The sequence below is a fragment of the Meles meles genome, chromosome 1 (genome assembly GCF_922984935.1).
Source record: "Meles meles chromosome 1, mMelMel3.1 paternal haplotype, whole genome shotgun sequence".
NCBI lineage: Eukaryota > Metazoa > Chordata > Mammalia > Carnivora > Mustelidae > Meles > Meles meles.
Window position 1 is genome coordinate 166,730,908 of NC_060066.1, and position 20,514 is coordinate 166,751,421.

At 42.7% G+C, this 20,514-nt stretch overlaps 1 protein-coding gene across 3 annotated transcripts in view; it reads right to left on the bottom strand.

The window, feature by feature from the left end:
• Positions 1-20,514, bottom strand: part of NFIA (nuclear factor I A) — a 361,469-nt gene that overhangs the window by 104,020 nt on the left and 236,935 nt on the right. For all 3 annotated transcript variants that reach the window (XM_046007063.1, XM_046007071.1, XM_046007054.1), the window contains exons 4-5: positions 17,320-17,394; positions 254-371 (exon numbers count right to left, since the gene is read on the bottom strand). In XM_046007063.1, coding sequence (XP_045863019.1) covers positions 254-371; positions 17,320-17,394 — 193 coding nt within the window. The remainder of the gene's footprint in view (positions 1-253; positions 372-17,319; positions 17,395-20,514) is intronic.

Sequence of the window (20,514 nt, forward strand, 5' to 3'; positions counted from 1 at the left end):
TTTTCTATTGTCACACACACACACACACACACACACACACACACACACAGAGAGAGAGAGAGAGAGAGAGAGACACACACACATATATTTCTGCAGCATGTGCATTTGCTTTCTCTTCCCAATAAGACTGAAAGTCTGTTGGGGTCGAACACACTTCTCTGGTATCTGCTACCAGGACACTCACATTGCAAGTGCCTCCAGGCTCAGAGTCAAAATGAAGGTGTGGAACTACAAGAGCCACCCATCAAATTACCTGGTAGAGGATGTGCTGGGTAAAGACCTCCTCATTGCTCCTGGACTCATGCTGTAGTAGGAAGAACTTTCCAAATCTGAGAGAGAAAAATTTGGGCCAGTTCCTGCAGCTATTGGTGCTAGAAAAAAAAAAAAATTATGTTCTGTGAATAAAAGATCAAGGACAGCATACATCAGTGTTGCATATAACACATTTTATTTCTGAATTTATACAGTAAGCTTATCCAAAATCATCAGTAATGAACTCTGACCTCCAAAGAATGTTGAGAACAAAAACTGTCTATGTCAGAAAGACTTTGTTTTATAATGTACCTTTCGTCTTTTCTCTTTTTGTAAGGGCAAACTGTCACCAAGGTTGCAACATTCCCGGAGGCTTTTAATGAAAAGACCTCCGAGTTTTGCTCTGAAACTTTTCTTGAACGACCAGCCAGAACATTCTCTGGGCTTTCCTAACTTTGCCTGATCCTGACTGCTTTCGCTCATTGGTATTTTGGAATTCGTTCTGAACTGCAAATTCATCTTTCCGGGCTACCCATTCCCAATCTCCTGCAATGAGAAATGTGTGATCTCTCCTTACTCTGAACTGCCTCAGTGCCTACACACACCTCCACTTTATTTGGGAGGCAGGGTCCTCAAACCAGGGTTCCTGAGCCACACTTCTTCTTCTAAGTAAAGTTTTACTGTGACACGGCCATGCCCACTTATTTACAGATGGTCTCTGCTTCCACACTGTCAAGGCAAAGACTCGCGGCCACATAGACACTGTAAGGCTCACCAAGAGCACACTTATACACAGGAATTTTCCAATGTCTGGCTTAAGAGACTGTTAAAGATAATTGATTATATGTGATTTTCAGAGCTGACTATTGTATGAGATGTCATTCCCTGTATTATTTTTTTAAGACCTGGACCCTCCAGAGGCCTTGTTGACCATAGCAGCTTCATAGATATTTTTGAATGAATAAATAACACCTACCAATCTGATAAAACAACTCTGTGTAAAGTTAGTGGTGCAGCTGTATGAGTGGAAATAACCTCTTTCTTTGAAAGGTTATGCAAAAGCAGGAGCAATAGATTCATATATTATTGTATTAAGGCACTGGTTTCTGAGTTAAGCCCATGTAAGTGGATATATAAATAAATTAAATAGAGGCTAATATCCGTAAGAAGAAAGGATAATTAGGAATCTCACGAACCAGTGATTTTCATTCTTTCAACAAATGATCACGGCTATTGCCAAGAACTGTGCTGGGTGCGGAAGACACTTAGATGGAAGACATGGTCCCTGCCCTGAACAGTTCTGGAGGGAAGGTTGGCAGGTTATTTTCAATACAGTGTGATAAGTCCTCTGCTAGAGTTATTCTTAAATTGATATGGCCACACAGAAGTGGGTATCTAACCCAGCTGGGGAGTGAGAGGTCCTGGGAGTAAGAGGACCTCAGAAAACATGATGCCTGGGAAGATGTTAAAAGGACAAGTTGGAATCACCCAAAAGAGAGGAACAGAAGCATGCTAGGTAGGGGGGACAGCATTTATAAAGGAGAGAGAATATAAAATGAAAACTGGATTTCTGATAACTCGGTGTGATGAAATATACAGTACATGGAGAAAAGATGGGAGGGTTCACGTCAGGTTACAAAGGGTCTTCAGGAACATGAATTTCTTTAAGGAACATGACTTTAAGTCCAGCAGATTCCCAAGTTTATGAGCTACTGAAGTGCTTGTCACACTATACTAACTGCAGACCATTGGGGTTACACTGCCAGCATCTACTATGACCCCTGACCCAGGAGGCAGGCAGTAAGCACTGGTCACATGGAACTGATTGGTAGTCAAAGGAGAAGCAGCAAAGCACGAGAATGTATCGCCGAACTTGCCTTCATAACCTAGAAACATCATCCTCTCATGAAGATAGGCATGGGGGACAAAGGAGTGGTCGTTGAAGAATATAATCAGTAAAACCACAGAGGCCAGTGGAGTCATTTAAAAAAGGTAAGGGGAGGGGGAGGGGTCTGAACTCAAGGGATGAAAAGGGGGAGCCTAGTGTAAGTGACTTGGGAGATACTCAGGGAAATGTGTTGACTTCTCGAATGCAGTAATAACAGAAAAGGGAGCGTATGGGACGATTCTCAGGATTACTGCTTGGGCAAGTGGGTGAATTGTGGTACCATAATAAGAGTCTGGAATTGAGGAAAGGTGGGAAGGGATACGTAAGATCTAAGAATAAACACTTAGTTGTTTGATTACTAGCAACAGCTAAACCTTAATCATAGCTGTCATTGTATAAAAACAGTCACTGCTAAGAAATGGAAAGCTCTGAAACTCACATACACTTTCTGAAATTCAAACCTATCTCTTCATGACAGGCTGTAATGGAGGAAGGGCCTTTAGGTCAAAAACAAATGGTTGAGCTTGACGAAAAGTATAAACAGAGTTCCAGTGAATGATTTTGCTAGTCCTGCCCTAATTTACTTTTTCTACGAAGTTTATTTGCATAGTTTCCCCTTTTATTTCATAGTATTTTATGGATGCAATAGGCTGGGGGTGGATGGGAAGGAGATTACTCGGACACATCAGCCCTCATCCTTGTCAGCGGCCGGCGTAGAGCAGGCACGTATTAATGTTACAGGCTGATGTTTGTGCCTTCATGGAGTGTACAGAGTCACGCCTCTCATTAACTGAGGAAGAGGGATGAAGTTGATAGGAGTCAAGGGTCTGGATTTAGATTTTCTTTCTAAGTTCTAGGATGAGGTTCGGGCCTTCACAGAATGGCACAGCGGCTTCACTCCTGAGCACCCGCAGAAGTGCGCAGGCCTTCCTCACCACCTCGGAAGATAAAGGCAGGTGTGAGTGCATGACCTGGTTGGACTGAGAGGAGACGTCTAGGACCCTGTGCCCACTGCACTCACACCTCACATTCTCCTGACCACGTTGTACCACGGAAAAATGTCTTCTGCCTTAATTATCTTATTAAAATGTCGAAGGAGCCAGAACCAGCAAAGAAAGGAAAATAGAGAGTAAGTGCAGTGTGCGCACCTCTCAGAGAGATTAAAAAAATAACCAACCCACAGAAATGTTCCTTCGCTCGCCCCTATATTTACTTCCTGTGAAGTTCTTACCACCCTGGGTTTGCAATCTAGCCAAATGCTTGTCAGGTGGGTGGAGGCATTGTGATGCTTTCTTCTCCAAGCTTCCGTTGAAGTTATACTGAGTAACTTCAGGGCTTCACAAACCGCTTATGTGCATCTCCGATTTTATGACATCGTTAAATTTCTGAGATGAGAAGGGGTCTCACAACCTGGGTTAAGTAATCCTAATAAACCACTGACCCAAACTCCGCATTCTTCCAAATGGTCTTGTTAGGAAGCACTCCCCGGTACTGTCCGTATGTACGCATCGTATGAAGGTCAGCCGATTGGAATGGAATCGGAGTCAGTGATTCTGTGACAGTTACAGAGAAAGCCCATGCCTGTGGGGAGGGGTCACTGTCAAGTGTCCCCACAGTGGCCCGGGTATTCTCAGACTCTCTCATCTGGAGAACAGGAAGAGCCTGAGGGAGGTATCTGAGAAAGGTGGGCTTTCAGCAGGTCTTCCCTAGTACCGAGGAGCATTTTGTTTCTTATATCTAACTTCATCCTCAAAACAACCTCTGTAGGAAAGTACCTCACCTAAATGAGAAAAACTAATCAGTCCCCAAATGAGGTTAACTGGCTTGCCATGGACTGCAGAGAGGCAAAAAGAGGGAGGGTCAGCATTAAAAGTCAAGGGTGTCTCACCCCCAAACCTGTGGCCTTTCTTATCCTACTAACCTGCCTCTTGTATTCAATATACTTGCCTTACACTTCAGATGAATAAAAGGTAGACAGTGTCTCTGTCTCACAGGGTTTACTACCGAGTGGAAGGATAAAATAATACTTGAACATCTAATTCCATGCTGAAGGTGTTCACTCTCATAGGCAGAATGCAAAGGATGTACTAGAAAAGTTCAAAGGAATGAGAAATCCTATCAGCTTGTGGGATCAGAAAAACATCTGATTCCAGGAGGGGTTGGGCAGTGACGCTAAGGCTTCCAGGACGGGAGGATTTAAAGAGGCAGAGAAGAGGAGGAGGGTTTCTAGGCAAATGACAGAGTATGCACATAAGTTTGGACACAGGAAGTACAATTAGGGATCTTTGGGCTCCATGACGGTTTCTGAGGAGGGAAGTGATCATTGCTGAACCTGAGCAATGTTAATATGACAACAGCCTACAGAACGCACTAAAGGGGACGCAGGTGGGGAAATCAGTTGGTAGGTTGATGGCGGAGTTAAGAGAAAAGGGAGGCCTCCACCATGGTGTCTGGAAAGAAAAAGGCATTTTCATGGTGGATATCTGTCACCCTCGGAAACAGGTCCCAAAGATCTATGTCCAGTTGCGCACTAGGAAAGGGCATACACAAGCAAATATTTCATAGCATCCCAACAAATACAAAATACCCGTAAGATATATAACCCAACATATAGAACCCAAAGTGCTTCTTAGCTAATAATGATAGGAAGTCCTTTTTGCAAATAAGGGAACTAAACGTTGTCGAGGGTTAAATGACTTAACAACATCTGCCCAGGAGGTCATGCTGGGCTTCAGAAGCCGAAGACTAACAGCCTGCGGGTGTGTTCCAGAGATTGCATAACCACTGCCCAAGGTGGGGATGTTAAGGAAGGACTGGACCAACCACAACACTTCCTGTCTATTCCATATACTGCAAAATCTGATTTTGCTCCACTTGTACTTGACTCTAGGCTCCGTTGTTCTTAAATTATCTCACCCATGACATATTCCCCCCCACCAGATTGAGTGTGTTCTGAGGACTGCAAAGACAGACATCTCAGGGCACAGAAAACATGCTGGTGTGGGCCTGGGTGTGACCGTCTAAGGTTTCAGCCTTGCCAATAACCCCCTGTGTAGCTCAAGTCCTTTAAACTCTTTGGGCCTCAAAATGCCCATAATTGTTGTCATAGAAACGCAAACTCACCACCCGTGCCAGGGCCATCACCACCACAGTAACAAGGACCAACATTTATTAAGCACCATTTATCGGCCAGATGCCGGCCTGAGCCCCCTAAACACATCATCTCATGTAATCCTCATTACCCTACCAGGGAGGAATTGAGGCACCAAGAGGCAGAGTAACACTCTTAGGCCACAAAGTCAGAGGGTCATACCAGATGACCTTTAGTCCTCCAGATCCGACAGCCTTTTGTGTGTTCCTAAACAGCTGTGCGGTTCTGTATGATGATCAGTACGACACAACAGCTGATGATCAATAAATATGCTCTGAATTAAGGAGAATCTGTAATTGCCTTCTCCGTTTGCCCTCCGCCCCCCAACTTCATGCAATGCAAAACGAAACTCAGAAATCAACAACTGTGCATGAGCAGTGAGGACTGGTGCCTCACCTTTCTTAAGCAGTATTACAGGGAGGCACACCTGACATTATTGTGGATCTTGTTTCGTGGAGGAGTTTTTCCTCAAAGGATGAACTTTGGGGATGGTCTTGGTGGATGTGATTTCTAAGCCATTTGTCCCCCCACTCCCTTCTTTCCTGTCATGAGTAGAATGCAGTCTTTGTGTCATTTCTTAATAAATGGTTTGCTATTAAGGCATCATTATTGTAATGTGGGCTATTGGAAGAAAAGGGTTACTGCAGTAGCCAACCCTCTTAATGACCTGCTCTTCTGTACACATTAGTAGTTGGATAAGGTTGTGGTTATTGAACTTCTGCCATCCACCAGAGACAATCTGCTCAGGCTTGCGTTGTTGGAAAGAGAGGGTGATGGGAAAAAAAAAAAAATTCTGTCCAAAATTTCAGGCTACTCTGCCTGGGAGATGACAGTATACCGAGTTTACAACTTGTCCAACAGGAACCAGCAGGGAGCGTTAACTGAATGACTAGTGTGGCCAACCTTCTGCCAACGGCACATATTCTCTGAGAGCCTACGTCCAGTGGAATTCAGCAAATATTCACGGAGCACTTTTCATGAGCCACGTGCTGGAGATCTATCAGTGGACAAGACAGATGAGGCCCCCTGCCCTCGTGGGCTCCCATTTGAGAGAGTAACAGTTATAATGCCCCTTCCTCAAATTTCCACAGCAGCTAAGGAATATGGCCACATGGCTAATGGGTATCCCTCAAAAAAGATGACTGGGATTTACTACTTTGTTTTCAGTTTATAAAGTAACTATGAAAAAATAAGAGAAGTATATTTCTTTCCAATTATGTAATCTAATGCACTCACTGAGACTTTGGGAACTTGTACTTTCAGGCTTGGGCAAAAAAAAAAAAAAAAGAAAAGAAAATCCAACAACAAGCACACAGTTCTACGGGCCCAGCACAATTTAGTGTTGTTTTGCATTCTGGTGGCAAAGATCTCATAAGAAAGTCCATGTCACTGGCACAAAAGGAGTGAACATGGGAAAATACTTGGTCTTCTTTCTATCAAAGGCACAGTTGTAAAACGCACAATGCTATGAAAACTCAAGCAAATCTGGAATCATCGTTAAAGGGAATTAACTTGGAAAGTAATTTATGGCAAGAAAATTCAACTCCTTTGTTATCTTCCTTTTACTGTAACATGCTTCCTGAACACTGCCTACGAGAGAGGGCTTTTAGGAAGAAAAAAAAAAAAGTATAGTAAAATGAACTCATTTTATCAATTTGTGCTGTTGGCCAGAGTTTCCTGACTGTGGCTACGAGGGGCTGTAAACTGATGAATTTGCATGGAAAAAGAAACCAGTGTAAGTAATTTGTGTAAGAGGTAACGCGGACATACACGGCTATAATTCAGACACCCTGCAGATAGCAGCCTGCTGCAGTGTGAGCAGTTATGGGTTAGAAAAATGACCACACTGCAGTCAGTCTGACTTGAATGGAAATCAATCATAAAGGTACTTTCTCTGCAGCTCCCACACCACGGTCTTCAGCAACTCCTTTGCCAAGCAGATTTCTGGTCTGTAAACCGCGTGCTGGTCTCCTTTCTCTACCCTCCCTTTCTAAAAGGTCTGACCCAGTGCAGGAGAGGAGTCTGGTTTTCCAAAATGTACCATAAAAGAAAGGCGCTGGACCAAGACGAGGATTTCCCTCTATGTGGAAATGAACTTCCCCCTTATTATGAGATTTAAGCAATGCTTTTTATGAAATGTAGTATAAGGTGCCAAAAGCCCAGCACAATGTTTTAACCCCATCAATGGCATCTGCTAATGCAGACAGGGCACCGTTTTCACACATCCACGTTTGTGGACACGAGTTAAGAAATACGTGGTTTGTGGTGCCAGAAGGGGTAGGAGGACGTGAATACAGAAACTGTTATTTCTGAAAATATGTTTTCTTTTTATTAAAATGAGAACAGTTCACTGATACCCTCTTCCTCCCCACTCTGAATCTTGAAGAGGGTTTACTTTTGATAATAACTGTGAAGGCAGTTTGTGCGGTGAGTCTATTTGGGCATTTTCCTGCCACGAAGAGAACTCAGTCTTGGATCTCAAGAAACTCTGATTATCTACTCTATAAAGGAAGGAACCCTTTCCACTTATCTCTGCATTCTCAACACACAGCGTGAGATGCTTCGTCTAGTACACGTGCAACAAATGTTTACTGAGTTGAACTATAGTTCTATGAGCCTGTTAGTGAAAAACAGCTAAGAACTAATATTTGATGATTATTTATTATGTGTCAGGCTGATACGCTATGTGTTTTACCCAAATTATCTCAGGTCATCCTTGCAGCATCCCCACAGAAATGCATTTGTTTATTCTCATCTACGAATGGGAAACTGAGCTGCAAAGTTAAGTCACATGTTCAAGATCATGTGGCTGGGTAAGTGACAGAGCAAGGATTTGAACCCGAGTATCTCCGGATACCAGTCCAAGGAAACAGAGGTGAAACGCACATTTCCAGTCTCCTGGTCCTTCCTTCATTGTCAGTTATTACAGGGACAGATTCAACAAGATTTATACAGAAAAATAACTGTTACCCATCCATGATGTGGGAAAACTTCTGTCCGCTTCCTTCTCCCTTTGTGTTCTCAGGTCTTTGGGGTTGGAGTATGAGCCAGTGTTTCCCTGGACAGAGGGCCTGATACTTGGTCAAGCACAGTCATCTACGGTGGGGTCGGCAATGCGGACTGGTCTGCTGCATTAGTGGCTTCTGCCTTGGGGACCGAAATTGATTTTCTGCATTTTAGAGTATCATCTCATCTTAGCTTTTGGTTGAGGTCAAATGCAGCACCGGTTTAGGACCTAATACAGCATCATCCAGGGGATTAAGTCTTCCCTGACAGGGGACGGAGTTGATGGCCTGAGGCGTCTTTTTACCACAGTGATCTATAAACCAGGGAAGGGCTTCTAAACAAAATCCCCTTCACCAAGAGTGCGCTGGGACTGGGACCATTAGCTGTTAGGAGACCAAACTGTATGAGCCGAGTCTCATCGCAACCACCTACAAGTCCAGCTGTCTGGATCCGTCCTAGTAAGTCTCCATAGTTTCACTAAGAACTGTTTATTTTTTTTCCCCCCTTCTCCATTCTCTGAAAGATCCTGGGTGTTAATGATGTACTCATAGCAATTACATACCACATTGACACAGTTCCTGTACTGGGCTGGACGTGTAGCTTTGCTGAGTGTGGACGCCACTGATTTCACCCTGGACCTGTCTACTGCGTCACCGACAGCAGGCTTTCTAATCAGCAGGAGTTAGGGAGGATGAGATATACCAGCCAAGATCTCAATAATATTTGTGGTCTTATTGTGGGAGTAATATTGAATTTCTGTCAGGCTTCTGGAAATCCCAAAAATACCTTTTAGTTTTCTAATGTTACCCATCAGAGAGGAATATCTCCTCTTAGGGGAAAAAAACCCCCAAAACCTGAGGCTTATGAGTGTATAAATAAAAGTTTACTAAAAATCACATTGCTGGTAATGACCTCTAGCATGTCCCTGCTACTCTGAGGAATTTTTATGCCCATAATATAAAAGAAAGGATCATTCAAATAGTATAAAACTAAGTACTAATTTAAAGCAGTCTGATTGAAAAATAATCGAGGTGTGGCTTGTTAATGTGTCAGTGTTAGATTGAGAATTTTTTAAATGTCTCACTATTCATTAGATATCCTGGAAGAGAAACTTCTGGAACAATGCAGACATAAAGGCTTTGGCTGCAAACTTGAGGAGTAAGAATTTTCTGGTTTCTTAAAGCAGAAGAATTAGGTCTAGTATTGGCATGCTCTTATTCTATCAGAATTATTAACTTTGAAGGGGTCAGGAGAATGGTCCTCCTACTAAACTGACTTCTAGAACTTGAACCTCAAATCAGTCCTTCTTAATTTATAAATGCACACAGACTACATACAGACACATACACTCACATTCTAATAAATTTGCTGATAATGTGGCCACCTCAAGGATCAGCTCTTAACAGAGTGAAAGACCGGGGACAGAGGCTTTGTTCAATGATGAGCATAGTAGTTACCATCGCTGAACATTTACTATATGCTAAACACGTGCCATTCTCTCACTGAATCCTCAAAGCACTCCTGAGAACTATTGCTATTTCCAGCATTCTGATGCAGGCCCAGCACACAATTGGTATTTAGTAAATATTAGTTGATTGAACAAATGATGGTTACCTATGAGAAGAACATGGCTGGGAGGGGTTCAGTATTGCCCAAAGCCCTTCAGTTGGAAAGTGGCAGAGCCGGATCCCCAATTCTATATCCTGGACTACGCTACCATGCTGCCATCTTAAATATGGGTTTTATAGAATGTATTACCCTTAGGAAACATAACCTATGAATTAGCTAGAAAAGATGACAAATAGATGAATATGTGAATAGAGATCATGACAACAAATTAGTATGGACATCAAGGAGTTATGTGTTTTGTTTTTCTCTGAGTCAAATCTTTAAAATAAGAATGCTTATGGTCCGGTCAAAATTAGCAAGAGCTTCAGCTAAGATCAGAAAACAAAAGCCCCACCCCACTGCCCCAGAAGCTGCCACAAGAACTCTCTCTACTGACTCCAACCAGGAAGGTTGTAGAAGATGAGTGTAAAAGAAAAACAGGACTTTCAAGAATCGAGTTGACTAGTGCATCTGCTGATGTCATAAGCCTCTTGTCACCAGAGTTTTAATTTCAGTGGGCACGGTGGTCATAAGGTCACTGCCAGGGCCCGTGCTGAACATGGGGTACACTGCACATTTCAATTCATAAGTAAGGATGGGGACACCTCTCCCTTTATGTGGCTCCTTCTCTACTGGATGAGGAGAACAGAATGGGGAAAATCATGCGTAGCCACCCATACTGTGAGCTGGGATTCAGGAGAAAGAGTACTTTGGTGAAAATTTCTATTACCGCCAGCCCATCCCATTTGCCACTGGCTTTAGTGTCCAAATCGTGACCCCCACATATGTCCAGAAAATTAAAAGAAAAAAAAACTAGGCAACAAAACATCCTTCTGAACTAATTCAATTTCAAGATTTATTTTGAAAATTTATCAAATTATAGTAGAGGAAACCCGCTCAATTAAGCCAACCAGACTGATATTTTTCTTCCTAAGAGTATGGCAATATTTATTATTTTATCTCTCTACGAGGGGCTGATTAAAACTAGGAAACATTTGTGATGTCATCATATATTCAGAATAAGGTGGCTGAGGCAGGCAAAACAGAAAAAGATTACAGGGCCGATCAGTATTTGCTAGTCTATAACTTAACAGATTTTCTTTAAAAAGTGCATTCTAAGGATAGGCATTATGATTTTTTTTAAAGGGTCTCCCGCCTTTTGTCTGCGGCACACCATACCCTCCGTCTGGAAGAGGTGCCATTGACTTCTACAGACAGAAAATGTGTGATGTTCATTTTAAAATTACTAGTAGGGCCTGCTATTGACCATCTAATTATGCCGAGTTCCATTTATAAACATAGCTAACCACTAAGTTTATGGAGACTTTTTGTGCTGCCTTAATAGGATATTGATCGAGAGCATAGTTTGAGTGGACTGCCATTGAATTGTGTAATGGCAAACAAAAGGCAAGGTCACAGCCACTGTTCCTGCAAGGGCTGCAGTCTATTTTTTATTATAATCTTTTTGTTTCTTCCTTTAATGCTCAAGCCCAAACGGTTTCTTTCGAAAGAAGAGCTTGCTCAAGAATATTAATTTTACAGTTAATGTCCACGCCATGATCACAGACAGCTCTCATGTTCCTTCGCCGAGGAGCGGGAACAGGCCACTTGCCCACAACAGAAAGTTTTAGACCTCCTCTCCCATAACCGAGATCTACAGATCCTGCAACCAGTCTCAACGGCACCCCAAGGGACTGGACGTCTGGCCTCCCTCATCCTATACCAATTTCTTTGTGAGTCCGTCTTTGCGAGACCCTCTTGTCATTTCCAAGTTTGGGCTTATTCCGATCAAAGAGTTTCATCTCCTTGTTATACCCTGGAGCCGAGTTAACTCTGTTGTCGCTTCCATGTGTCAGGCGAGACTATCTGCCAGTTGTTCGGACTGTCTCGAGGGCCAAGAAAGCCCAGTGCGTCGCTGTGGGTACTCAAAGTCCCACAAAGGGGCCTAGAGACTTCTAAAAAGCGGTAGAAAAACGAACCGTGCTTTGGATCCTAATGGTGACTCCTGTGTGAAAATACAGAAAGCGTGCACATGTCGAAGGCAGAGAACAGCCACTAGGGTGCCACCTCATGCCAGGCTGAGGCAGACGCCTGGCTCCATTCACTGTCACCCCCTACCCCCCACCCCCTTCTCCATTGACAAAAAACTCGGGAATCCTGGAGCCACCCAGCAGCCCGGCTCTGTGGTACAGCCAGGGCAGTTCAGCTGCTGGATTTAATAGCTTCTGCAGCAGGGTGACGGGAACCAAAAATTCAGTCTGGGTAACTGAGAGTGGTTTTTACACCCAAAGAGGCTGAGCGAACTGGGAACCCTGGCTTTTCAAAATTCCAGGGCCATGAAGTCATCCCAAGCCACAAAGTTTACTTAACCCTTGCAGCCCGCTCGGGTGTACAAGCCACTGCTCGAAAATTAGAACCCGCCAGGCCAGAGTCACAATGGCCCGTGTGTATCTGCGGTTTTCCTCTCTCCCAGCGAAGTATTTAAGGTTTCAGAGTCACCCCACCAACTTCAAGTAAAACAGTCAGCACTTTAGAAGGAAATGGGCACAAGGAGTGCATTTTTCGGGAGGATTTTTCTCGGTTCATCCCAGGAAGGATATCGGACAGTCTCAGAGCACACACTTTGAGGAAAACACCGGAGCCAGATGAACAGGGAGTGGGTCTGACGGCGATGACCATCGAAGAGGGTCATGGAGCAGCCGGTCGGGGGGGTGGGGGGGTGGCTCTCTCTTTGTGGCGGCTTCATGGGAAAGAGCCCCATCTGAAAATGCTTCTTGGAGGCTTTGTTTGAAAATGCAGCATCATGTAAGAACCCTTCCAGCAGATGGTTCCTGTCTTTTGCCTCACAGTATTATGCGAACACAACTTCAGGGATTCTGAACCGCATTGTTAGCACTTGGAAACCCCCTCCCCCAGAGCAGAGAAGGCCTCGCTTTCCCTCTGGCACGGTGTCTAGTGGTCTGTATTCCCCCTTCCCGACCCTCTCCTGGAACAAAGTAATAAATAACAAGAACGACTTTCAGATGGCCCTGTCACTGGGGGTAAGGGGGGGAGGTAGGAGCCGCCAGAACAGATACCGACTCTTAGGCTACGGGACCTTCTTTGCAGTGAGGACAGACAGACCTTTTGTGGACTCTAGATAATGGGAAAAAATGAAAAGGTAGGTAGGCAGGAGGCCAGGGTGAGAGGGGAATTAGTGAGACTGCAGCAGAAGCCCTTGTTTCTAACAGCTCCATGCATCTGATCAGTATAATTTAATGACAAGCAACCTTGCCGCCTGACCCTGACCTCCCAACGTGTGAAGCTAAGCCAGCAGCTTTCTCTTGAGTTTCTCTGCCATTGCCACCCTGTAGTAACACGATTATAAACAACAAACTTAGCACGGAGTTATTTCAGTGAATCCTCATGAGGAAATGCTGAAATCGCACCTCCCTCCTCTATTAAATTTAAAAGGAGGAAAACGAAAAACAGAAACTAACTGGAAACCCGAGGAAAGTAAATATTTATATTAGCAAATTTTCAAATCGCATACTAAAGATTCAGGAAGAGGGAAAATGTTCAGACTACGGCCCCCATGCGTTTGACATTTCCAGGCCAGATATGTGGTCGTAAGTGTGACTGGGGGAACTGGGTGGGGCTGAGATAAATGGGGGGAGCGGTTAAGAAGAAATGTGCAACAGAGTGGGAGAAATTCAAAGACGCTGGGGCCATTACAACCTGATGAAGGCTGAACTCTTCAGAGCACGAGTAATAATTTGGGGGAGTGGGCAGATGACAGGCTGCTGTGCAGGTTGATTTTTTAGGAAGTGAGCCTGTTCTGTAAGGCACTGCAATCTGGATACATTTGTCCACACACAGAAGCTACAACACAAAGGATGAACCCAAAGTAAACTGTGGACTTCGGTTAACCCTAATGAGTCAGTGTCCGTTCCTTCCTTGTAACAAATGTACCACAGTAACAAAAGATGTTAATAAGTAGAGGAAACTGTATTGGGAGAATATTAAAATTCCGTACTTTTTGTTAACCTTTGTTAACCTAACGCTGAGAACATAGAATTGCTCTAAACCATAAAGCTTATTCATTTAAAAAAAAAATCGTAACTAAAGACAAATCCAGGGGGAAAACATTTAATTAAGTATTTTGGTTGTTTTGGTTTATACAAAAATAGTTTTAACCTTTTTTTTTAAATGCACAGATTAATAATCTAAAAGTTTATCAACTCTAACAAGAAATGATTTTTAATTAAAGCACAGAATCTTTGGATTCTTTTAGCTCTATAAGGCAGTTATAGGAGAGGTCATGACAAAAATGTCTGCAGTCAGCTAGCTGAGCACAGCCAAGCAAAAAGAGCAAGTTTCTTAACCTCTTTGAGCCCCACAGTCTCCTTCTTCTATAAAAAGGGAAGATAACAGCAACTGTGGGAGGACTGAATGAGATTATGGCTACCAACTGCCTAGTACAGTGCCTGATACATAGTGTATGCTTGATAAAGGCTAGCTAGTGTAATTTTTCATATGAGTGTTGTGCTCCTAACAGGGCTAACATTATGCATTTAATCAAATTATGTGCCAGTTAGCTTACTGCTACTTTAAAGTTGCTGAACGCACCCCCTGGCCCCACTCATTTGTAAAAAGTGTCCACTGCACCTCTAACATGAACACTTAGTTCTTCCAGTTTGGGGAATGGGGCAGGGCTGTAAGAAACGGTTAAGGATTTTGACTCCTCCTGTGGCTTGAGCATTCAGTCTTTCAGAGAGGTGTGCAAGTGAGGAGACCTGAGCTGGGAGATGCACACTTAACCCCCGGTAGCCAAGGCGGTCCTGTGACATGGACCCCAATGAACCTGGATTAAAGATCGGCAAGGGGGGCTGCTCTGGACAGCAGTTTGGCTTGAAGCCATGATTTAACTGATACAGCCCAGTCCCACTCGTGCCAAACAGTTTTAGTCAGCACGAGGCCATGTGCGAGTGAGTCCTACAGCGATTACGCAGCAGTGTGCAGAATCGAAAAGCATTCAAGAGTCGAAGGACGCTCATGATGCCAGGCATCAGCAACATAAGCCCCTAAACGGGGACAGGAAACAAAACCAGGTCCCTCTGCAAATTCAATCTGTGGTCTGCCTGTACCCTCTGGCAGTCTTGAAGGCGGGTTTAGAATTCACTTGGCAACTGTGCTATGTAGACTGAATGAAGGTCTAATCTAGCTTGGAACTGATAGGTCTTGGGGTATAAAACCTTAAAGGGACATACGGAAAGTGGAAGAGGGACCTGATTATGGGGATGGTCCTAAGGGACCTGATTCTACGGACGGTCCTGAGAGCAGCGTGGGCCTTCTCTACAACACCCAGGCCTTGGAACACCGATGGTAATGAAGACAAAATATAAGCATTACAGCAGCTAGGGCAGAATAAAAAAGGTCTGGTGCTCCCACCTTAGAGCTAAAAGGATTTTCTTTTCACTCTTTAAGGCTTTGTTTAGTAAGGGCTCAATGAGCGTATCTGCCTATAACACCATTATGACAAACGTATATATAAAATCTATATCATATTACTATTATTAAAATGACAAAAATATGGGATAGCGATACTTTTTAAAAGTCTTACAAAGTGAAAAAAAATTTTTTTTTTTAAATATTTTATTTATTTGACAGAGAGAAATCACACTAGGCAGAGAGAGAGAGGAGTAAGAGGGCTCTCTGCTCCGCAGGGATGTGGGGCTCGATCCCAGGACCCTGGGATCATGACCTGAGCCGAAGGCAGAGGCCTTAACCCACTGAGCCACCCAGGTGCCCCGAAAAAATATTTTTTTAAATCTATAAATGCATTATTTGTCCCTGCGTGGCAAATGACTGGCTAGCGAGCTGTGCGGTGGCAGGCAGCATATATCCTCCAAGGGAACAAGGTCATCTCATCTCTTGTCACTGGCTGGAACTTTAAGCCCACTTGATAACATGCCAGCAACTTCTCCATTCCAACTCACACCCTCCAGCTCCTAACGCCTCAACCCTTACGGTTCCGCCTCCCTAACACCAGAACACTCTGGCATCAACCAAGGATCCCTGATCCCGGAATTCCCACACTCATAGTTACTTTCCCCTAGGTTCCCTGTCTCATCCCACATTATACATTTCGTCGAGTCCCCTGGGGCCCGTGTAAGAGTACACTTGCTAGCACTACACAGGCTTAGCTTCACTATCTACCCACTGTTTGACTTTGGGTAAATGACTTAAATAGATCCACAGTTTAACTCATTGGTAAAAAATGAGACTAATTACTTATCTGACAAGTTTATTGCAAAGATTAATTTACGCAACGTACATGAAAACATAGCACAGCGTCTGGCAGATAGTAAATGCTCAACAAGCATTAGATTTTTTTGTCTATCCCTCAGACTCCAGATCTTCGGCCCCTACCTTATATCCCACTTTCTGGATTCTTCATAGTCTTCCGGCTTTAAGAAATAAGAACAACCGAATCTGAGCCTGTGAGATTGGGATGGCTTGGCTTGCTTGACCTGACACCTTGTCAGAGGTGGACTGGTGTAGTCAGTCCATCTTGTAAGACTGTAATGCAGTGAATGGGGTGTGAACTTGAAATGAAAACATTTATTTTTACTCCACCTCATTCCACAAAGGATTTGATGCAGCTTGAAACCAATCTTAACCATATTAAGTTTATCTACAAGTAGTCTTTTGAAGTAGGAGGAGAGTAAGAAGTAAAATTTAGTATCTGCTATTTATATTTCCTTCTTGTTATTGGCGCCCATGACACCATAGTCATTGTAGGTATTCATTTACATTTAAAAAGAGAGAGAGAGATGTTTTTGAGGGAAGGCAAGTGTGTGTGTGTGTATGTGTGTGTGTCAGAAAGAAAGAGAGAGACTGAGGAAGAGAGGAGGGGAGAATCCTATACCTTCTCCTTGGACTGTCTGGACTATGTCATAGCAAAAATACAATCAATGACTCCTTTGATCAATGCAACAGGGTGGTGACAGGTACTTTTAATTCATTGTTGCTGGTGATTATTGACAAGCTGGTAATGATCATGCTATACTATGTCACTCAGGCTGAGGGCATTAGCATTCTTTAAAGGTCAAAAACAAATTCTTTTAAAATGCAGAATTTCTCAGGAACCAGGGAAGCCTCAGAAATGTTTTCAACCAGGTTCACACTACAAAGTAGGGAATATGTGAGACAGTCAGGATTTCAGTTCTTTCCCTATGTCTCACATTAAAATGATATTTAATTTTTCCTGATTTAAATTCTTGGCTGTCAAACAAACTGCGTGGCGAAATTCTTCCAATGGGTGAATGGAGAAGGGATTCTGAAAGCTATTTATGTCTCTTGGAGGCCTAGGCAGACAGTCAGCACAAACCTAAGGCAAATCTGTACCAAATCAAAGCAAAATTATACTTACTCTGTGACACTCTTACAAGCTCAGTCACACTAAAAACACCTGATGTGACAAAACTGTCTTGGAAGCCCAAATGTCCTGGGGAAACAAAAACAAAAGAAAACAAGCGTCATAAACAGAAGACATCTGACAACAGAATTCTAAATATTAGTTTCATCGTGATTAAAAAGGGCAATGTCTAATTTCCTACTCTGCTCTATTAAGAGTTGACGTGGGCAGGGAAGTCATCTCATTAACATAGCTGGTTTTCTGGTTTGAATCTGGGGGCTACGGAAAGCTCTGACACAACTGGGTGATTTCTGATATGGCTAAAAAAAAAAAAAACAACAAAAAACAAAAAACAAAAAACCCAAAAACTCAACAGGAAATCTGAAACAAAAGAAGATTTAAAATAAATGGTTACCTTGGTTGACCTCTGAGACCTTAACAGCTGAGCTGAAAACAGCCTACCTAGGAATCAGCGAGGGTACCCAAATTCCCTAACAGTTTTTCACCATTATTCTCTAAAGAAACATCTGATCAGGATTAGCTCTCCATCCATTCAAATCAAACAAGATTTAGAGATGTTCTCTTCATTTTTAGAGGCACCACAGGGTGAAATCTTGAAAAAGCCAAACCAGAAAAGCCAAGCCCCATGCCTTGAAACATGAAAACAAATTCTTCAGAGCACAAATAAAAATTTAGATTTGTTTTGAGAACGGGAGGGTGTTGTTTTTTTTTTGTGAGTGGGTAGACTGACTTTTTTTTTTTTTCTGAGAGAAGATAATAAACCAATGGTTCTATATGACTATCTCTGAATTTTGCATCTGCTTTATTTTTGCTGGATATAATTAATTCCTTTAATATACCTGCTACTACCTCTCTTATCATTTGCTTTTTTATTTTTATGGTACATTCAGGAACATAAAACTTATAAATAGCAAGGAATACATAGTTTATGATATGTTGTTTCCTTCTCTGCTTCTCAAGTTTTCTGATTCTGAATCTCAGATAGATAAAATCTAGTTGAGACGCATCTACAGGGTTAGCATAATCACCTCCTTTAAAAGTAGGGCCAAAGGAGAAGCTGGCCAAAGGGATTTTTTAAACATAAACTCTCCTTTGAAACAAGAAACATACTTTTAAGAAATGCAAAATCAGAAAACAGGTTGATCTGAATCTATAACAAACAGCCTACAAATAAGATTTATGTTATTGACAAAAAAATAGATTTTGCCCAGTACTAAGGGGAGGCAAATTTACCTATGGTATAGTCTACCCACCAATAGATTCATTAAATGTCATGCACATAAACACATGCAACAAATCACTATGTTTTGGAGACTTACAAAAGTACCTACATATTATTCTTTTTCTGGTAGCATTAGAATTAAGAAAGTTCTTTTTTTTTCCCAGTTAATTTTTATACCCAACACAATCTATGATATTTTAGATAAAACAGCTCTAATTTTTAGAACATGCAGTAACTATAAATTGCTTTTTTTAAAAAAGGCCTTTTATTTATTTATTTGTCAGAGAGAGAGAGAGAGCGCCCAAGCGAGCACAAGCAAGTGAAGCAACAGGCTCCCTGCTGAGCAACGAGCTGGATATGGGACTCGATCCCAGGACCCTGAGATCATGACCTGAGTCAAAGGCAGATCCTTAACCAATGGAGACACCCAGGTATCCCTAAAAATTGCTTTTTAAAGTAAAATGGTAAACTTTCATTTGAAGATGTGCTTAAGAAATTTCACCTGTTGAAACGACCCCCACCCGGGTCTCTGGTTGACGCTAATTTGGTAAATGCCTAAGGTGTTGTCTCTTGGATAAAGAGACCTGAGAAATAAAAACAAGCAAATAAATAAAAATTCTCTTAAGTGGTATTGGCAAAACCAACTAGAACATCTCTTTCTATTGTGATGTTGACATCACATCAATCCCACAGACTATAACAAAGGAAATCCAACCACAACATACATTAAGTTCGACCTAAAACACATCTAGTGAGAGCAAGGAAATGCACATTGAATGGGAAACTCAGGGCTGATTGCCAGCTCTTATTCATTGCTGTCTGCAGTCTTGCTTGCGGGCTGACACTTGCTTCGGTTCCAACCTTTGACATTCCTGACTTTAAGGACAACTTCACAAGAATTTCTATACAGAGTGAACGGGAACACATGTACTTCAATCACGCCACCCAAAAAGCAAGCACTGTATTTTGAAAACTAAGTTTAGTGTGGCACAAGGACTCAGGAGGGGGAAACACCTGCACACATTCACTCCAGGATCTCCTCCGGATTGCCCCTTCTCCTGTGTCCGCCTTCTAGATGTGGCGTCTCCAGGGTTTGTGCTCAAGAGCACGGATTTCCTAGTTATTTCCTCTGCTTCTGTGATCAGTTACCAGTCTTGACTCTGACGTCTGTGAAAACTAGAGTAATGTTTGTTTCATTCACCACTGTATTTAATGGCTGGGACAAAGCAGTTAGTAAGAGAGTATTTGTTGAATGAGTAGATGGATGACGCTATAGGTCATTGGACTCTCAGATCTTTGTCTTTTGCCAAGAGTGCTCTCAAAATATTTATTGGATATTTCTACCCAGTTAGCCATGGGAATCCTCACATCCAACGTGTCCAATGCCAAGCTCATTTTCTTTTCCTCCCCAAATCTGTTTTGATGCTATGGAATTCCCTATTTCAGTGAACCATCCACGACCAGCTTGTTTTTTATGTTTTGGTGCCATCCTTAACTCCTGATTCTTACAAAAACCCACATCCAACCAATCTTGACTCCAAGTGTATCTCCATTCCCCCTCCCTGCCTTCTCTCCTCAGGTCTGTGGCTCAGGCTCTTCCTAATTCTCGACAGTCTGTTGGGGGCAGCCTTCTAGCCACGTTCTCAATTGTCAGTCCTGGTTTCTCCCTAGTCCACTGTCTACTCTACGGCCAGAGCTGTCTCACTTACAGGCAAATCTGAGGGCTCATTCATTTATTCAACAAATATTTACTGAGCACCTACCATGAGCCAGGCATTGTGCTAGGGGTTCAAGATACAGTCCCTACATTCAGGAAATTTACAGTCTAGGATTAGAGATAGCTGACCACATAAAACAAATGAATTATCTTAAAAATTATAAATGGTATAAATGAAATGAAGAAAATAATTAGGAAGCACTTTAGAAAGAGTGGTTAGTGAAGGTGTCTTAAGAGCTGACATCTGAAA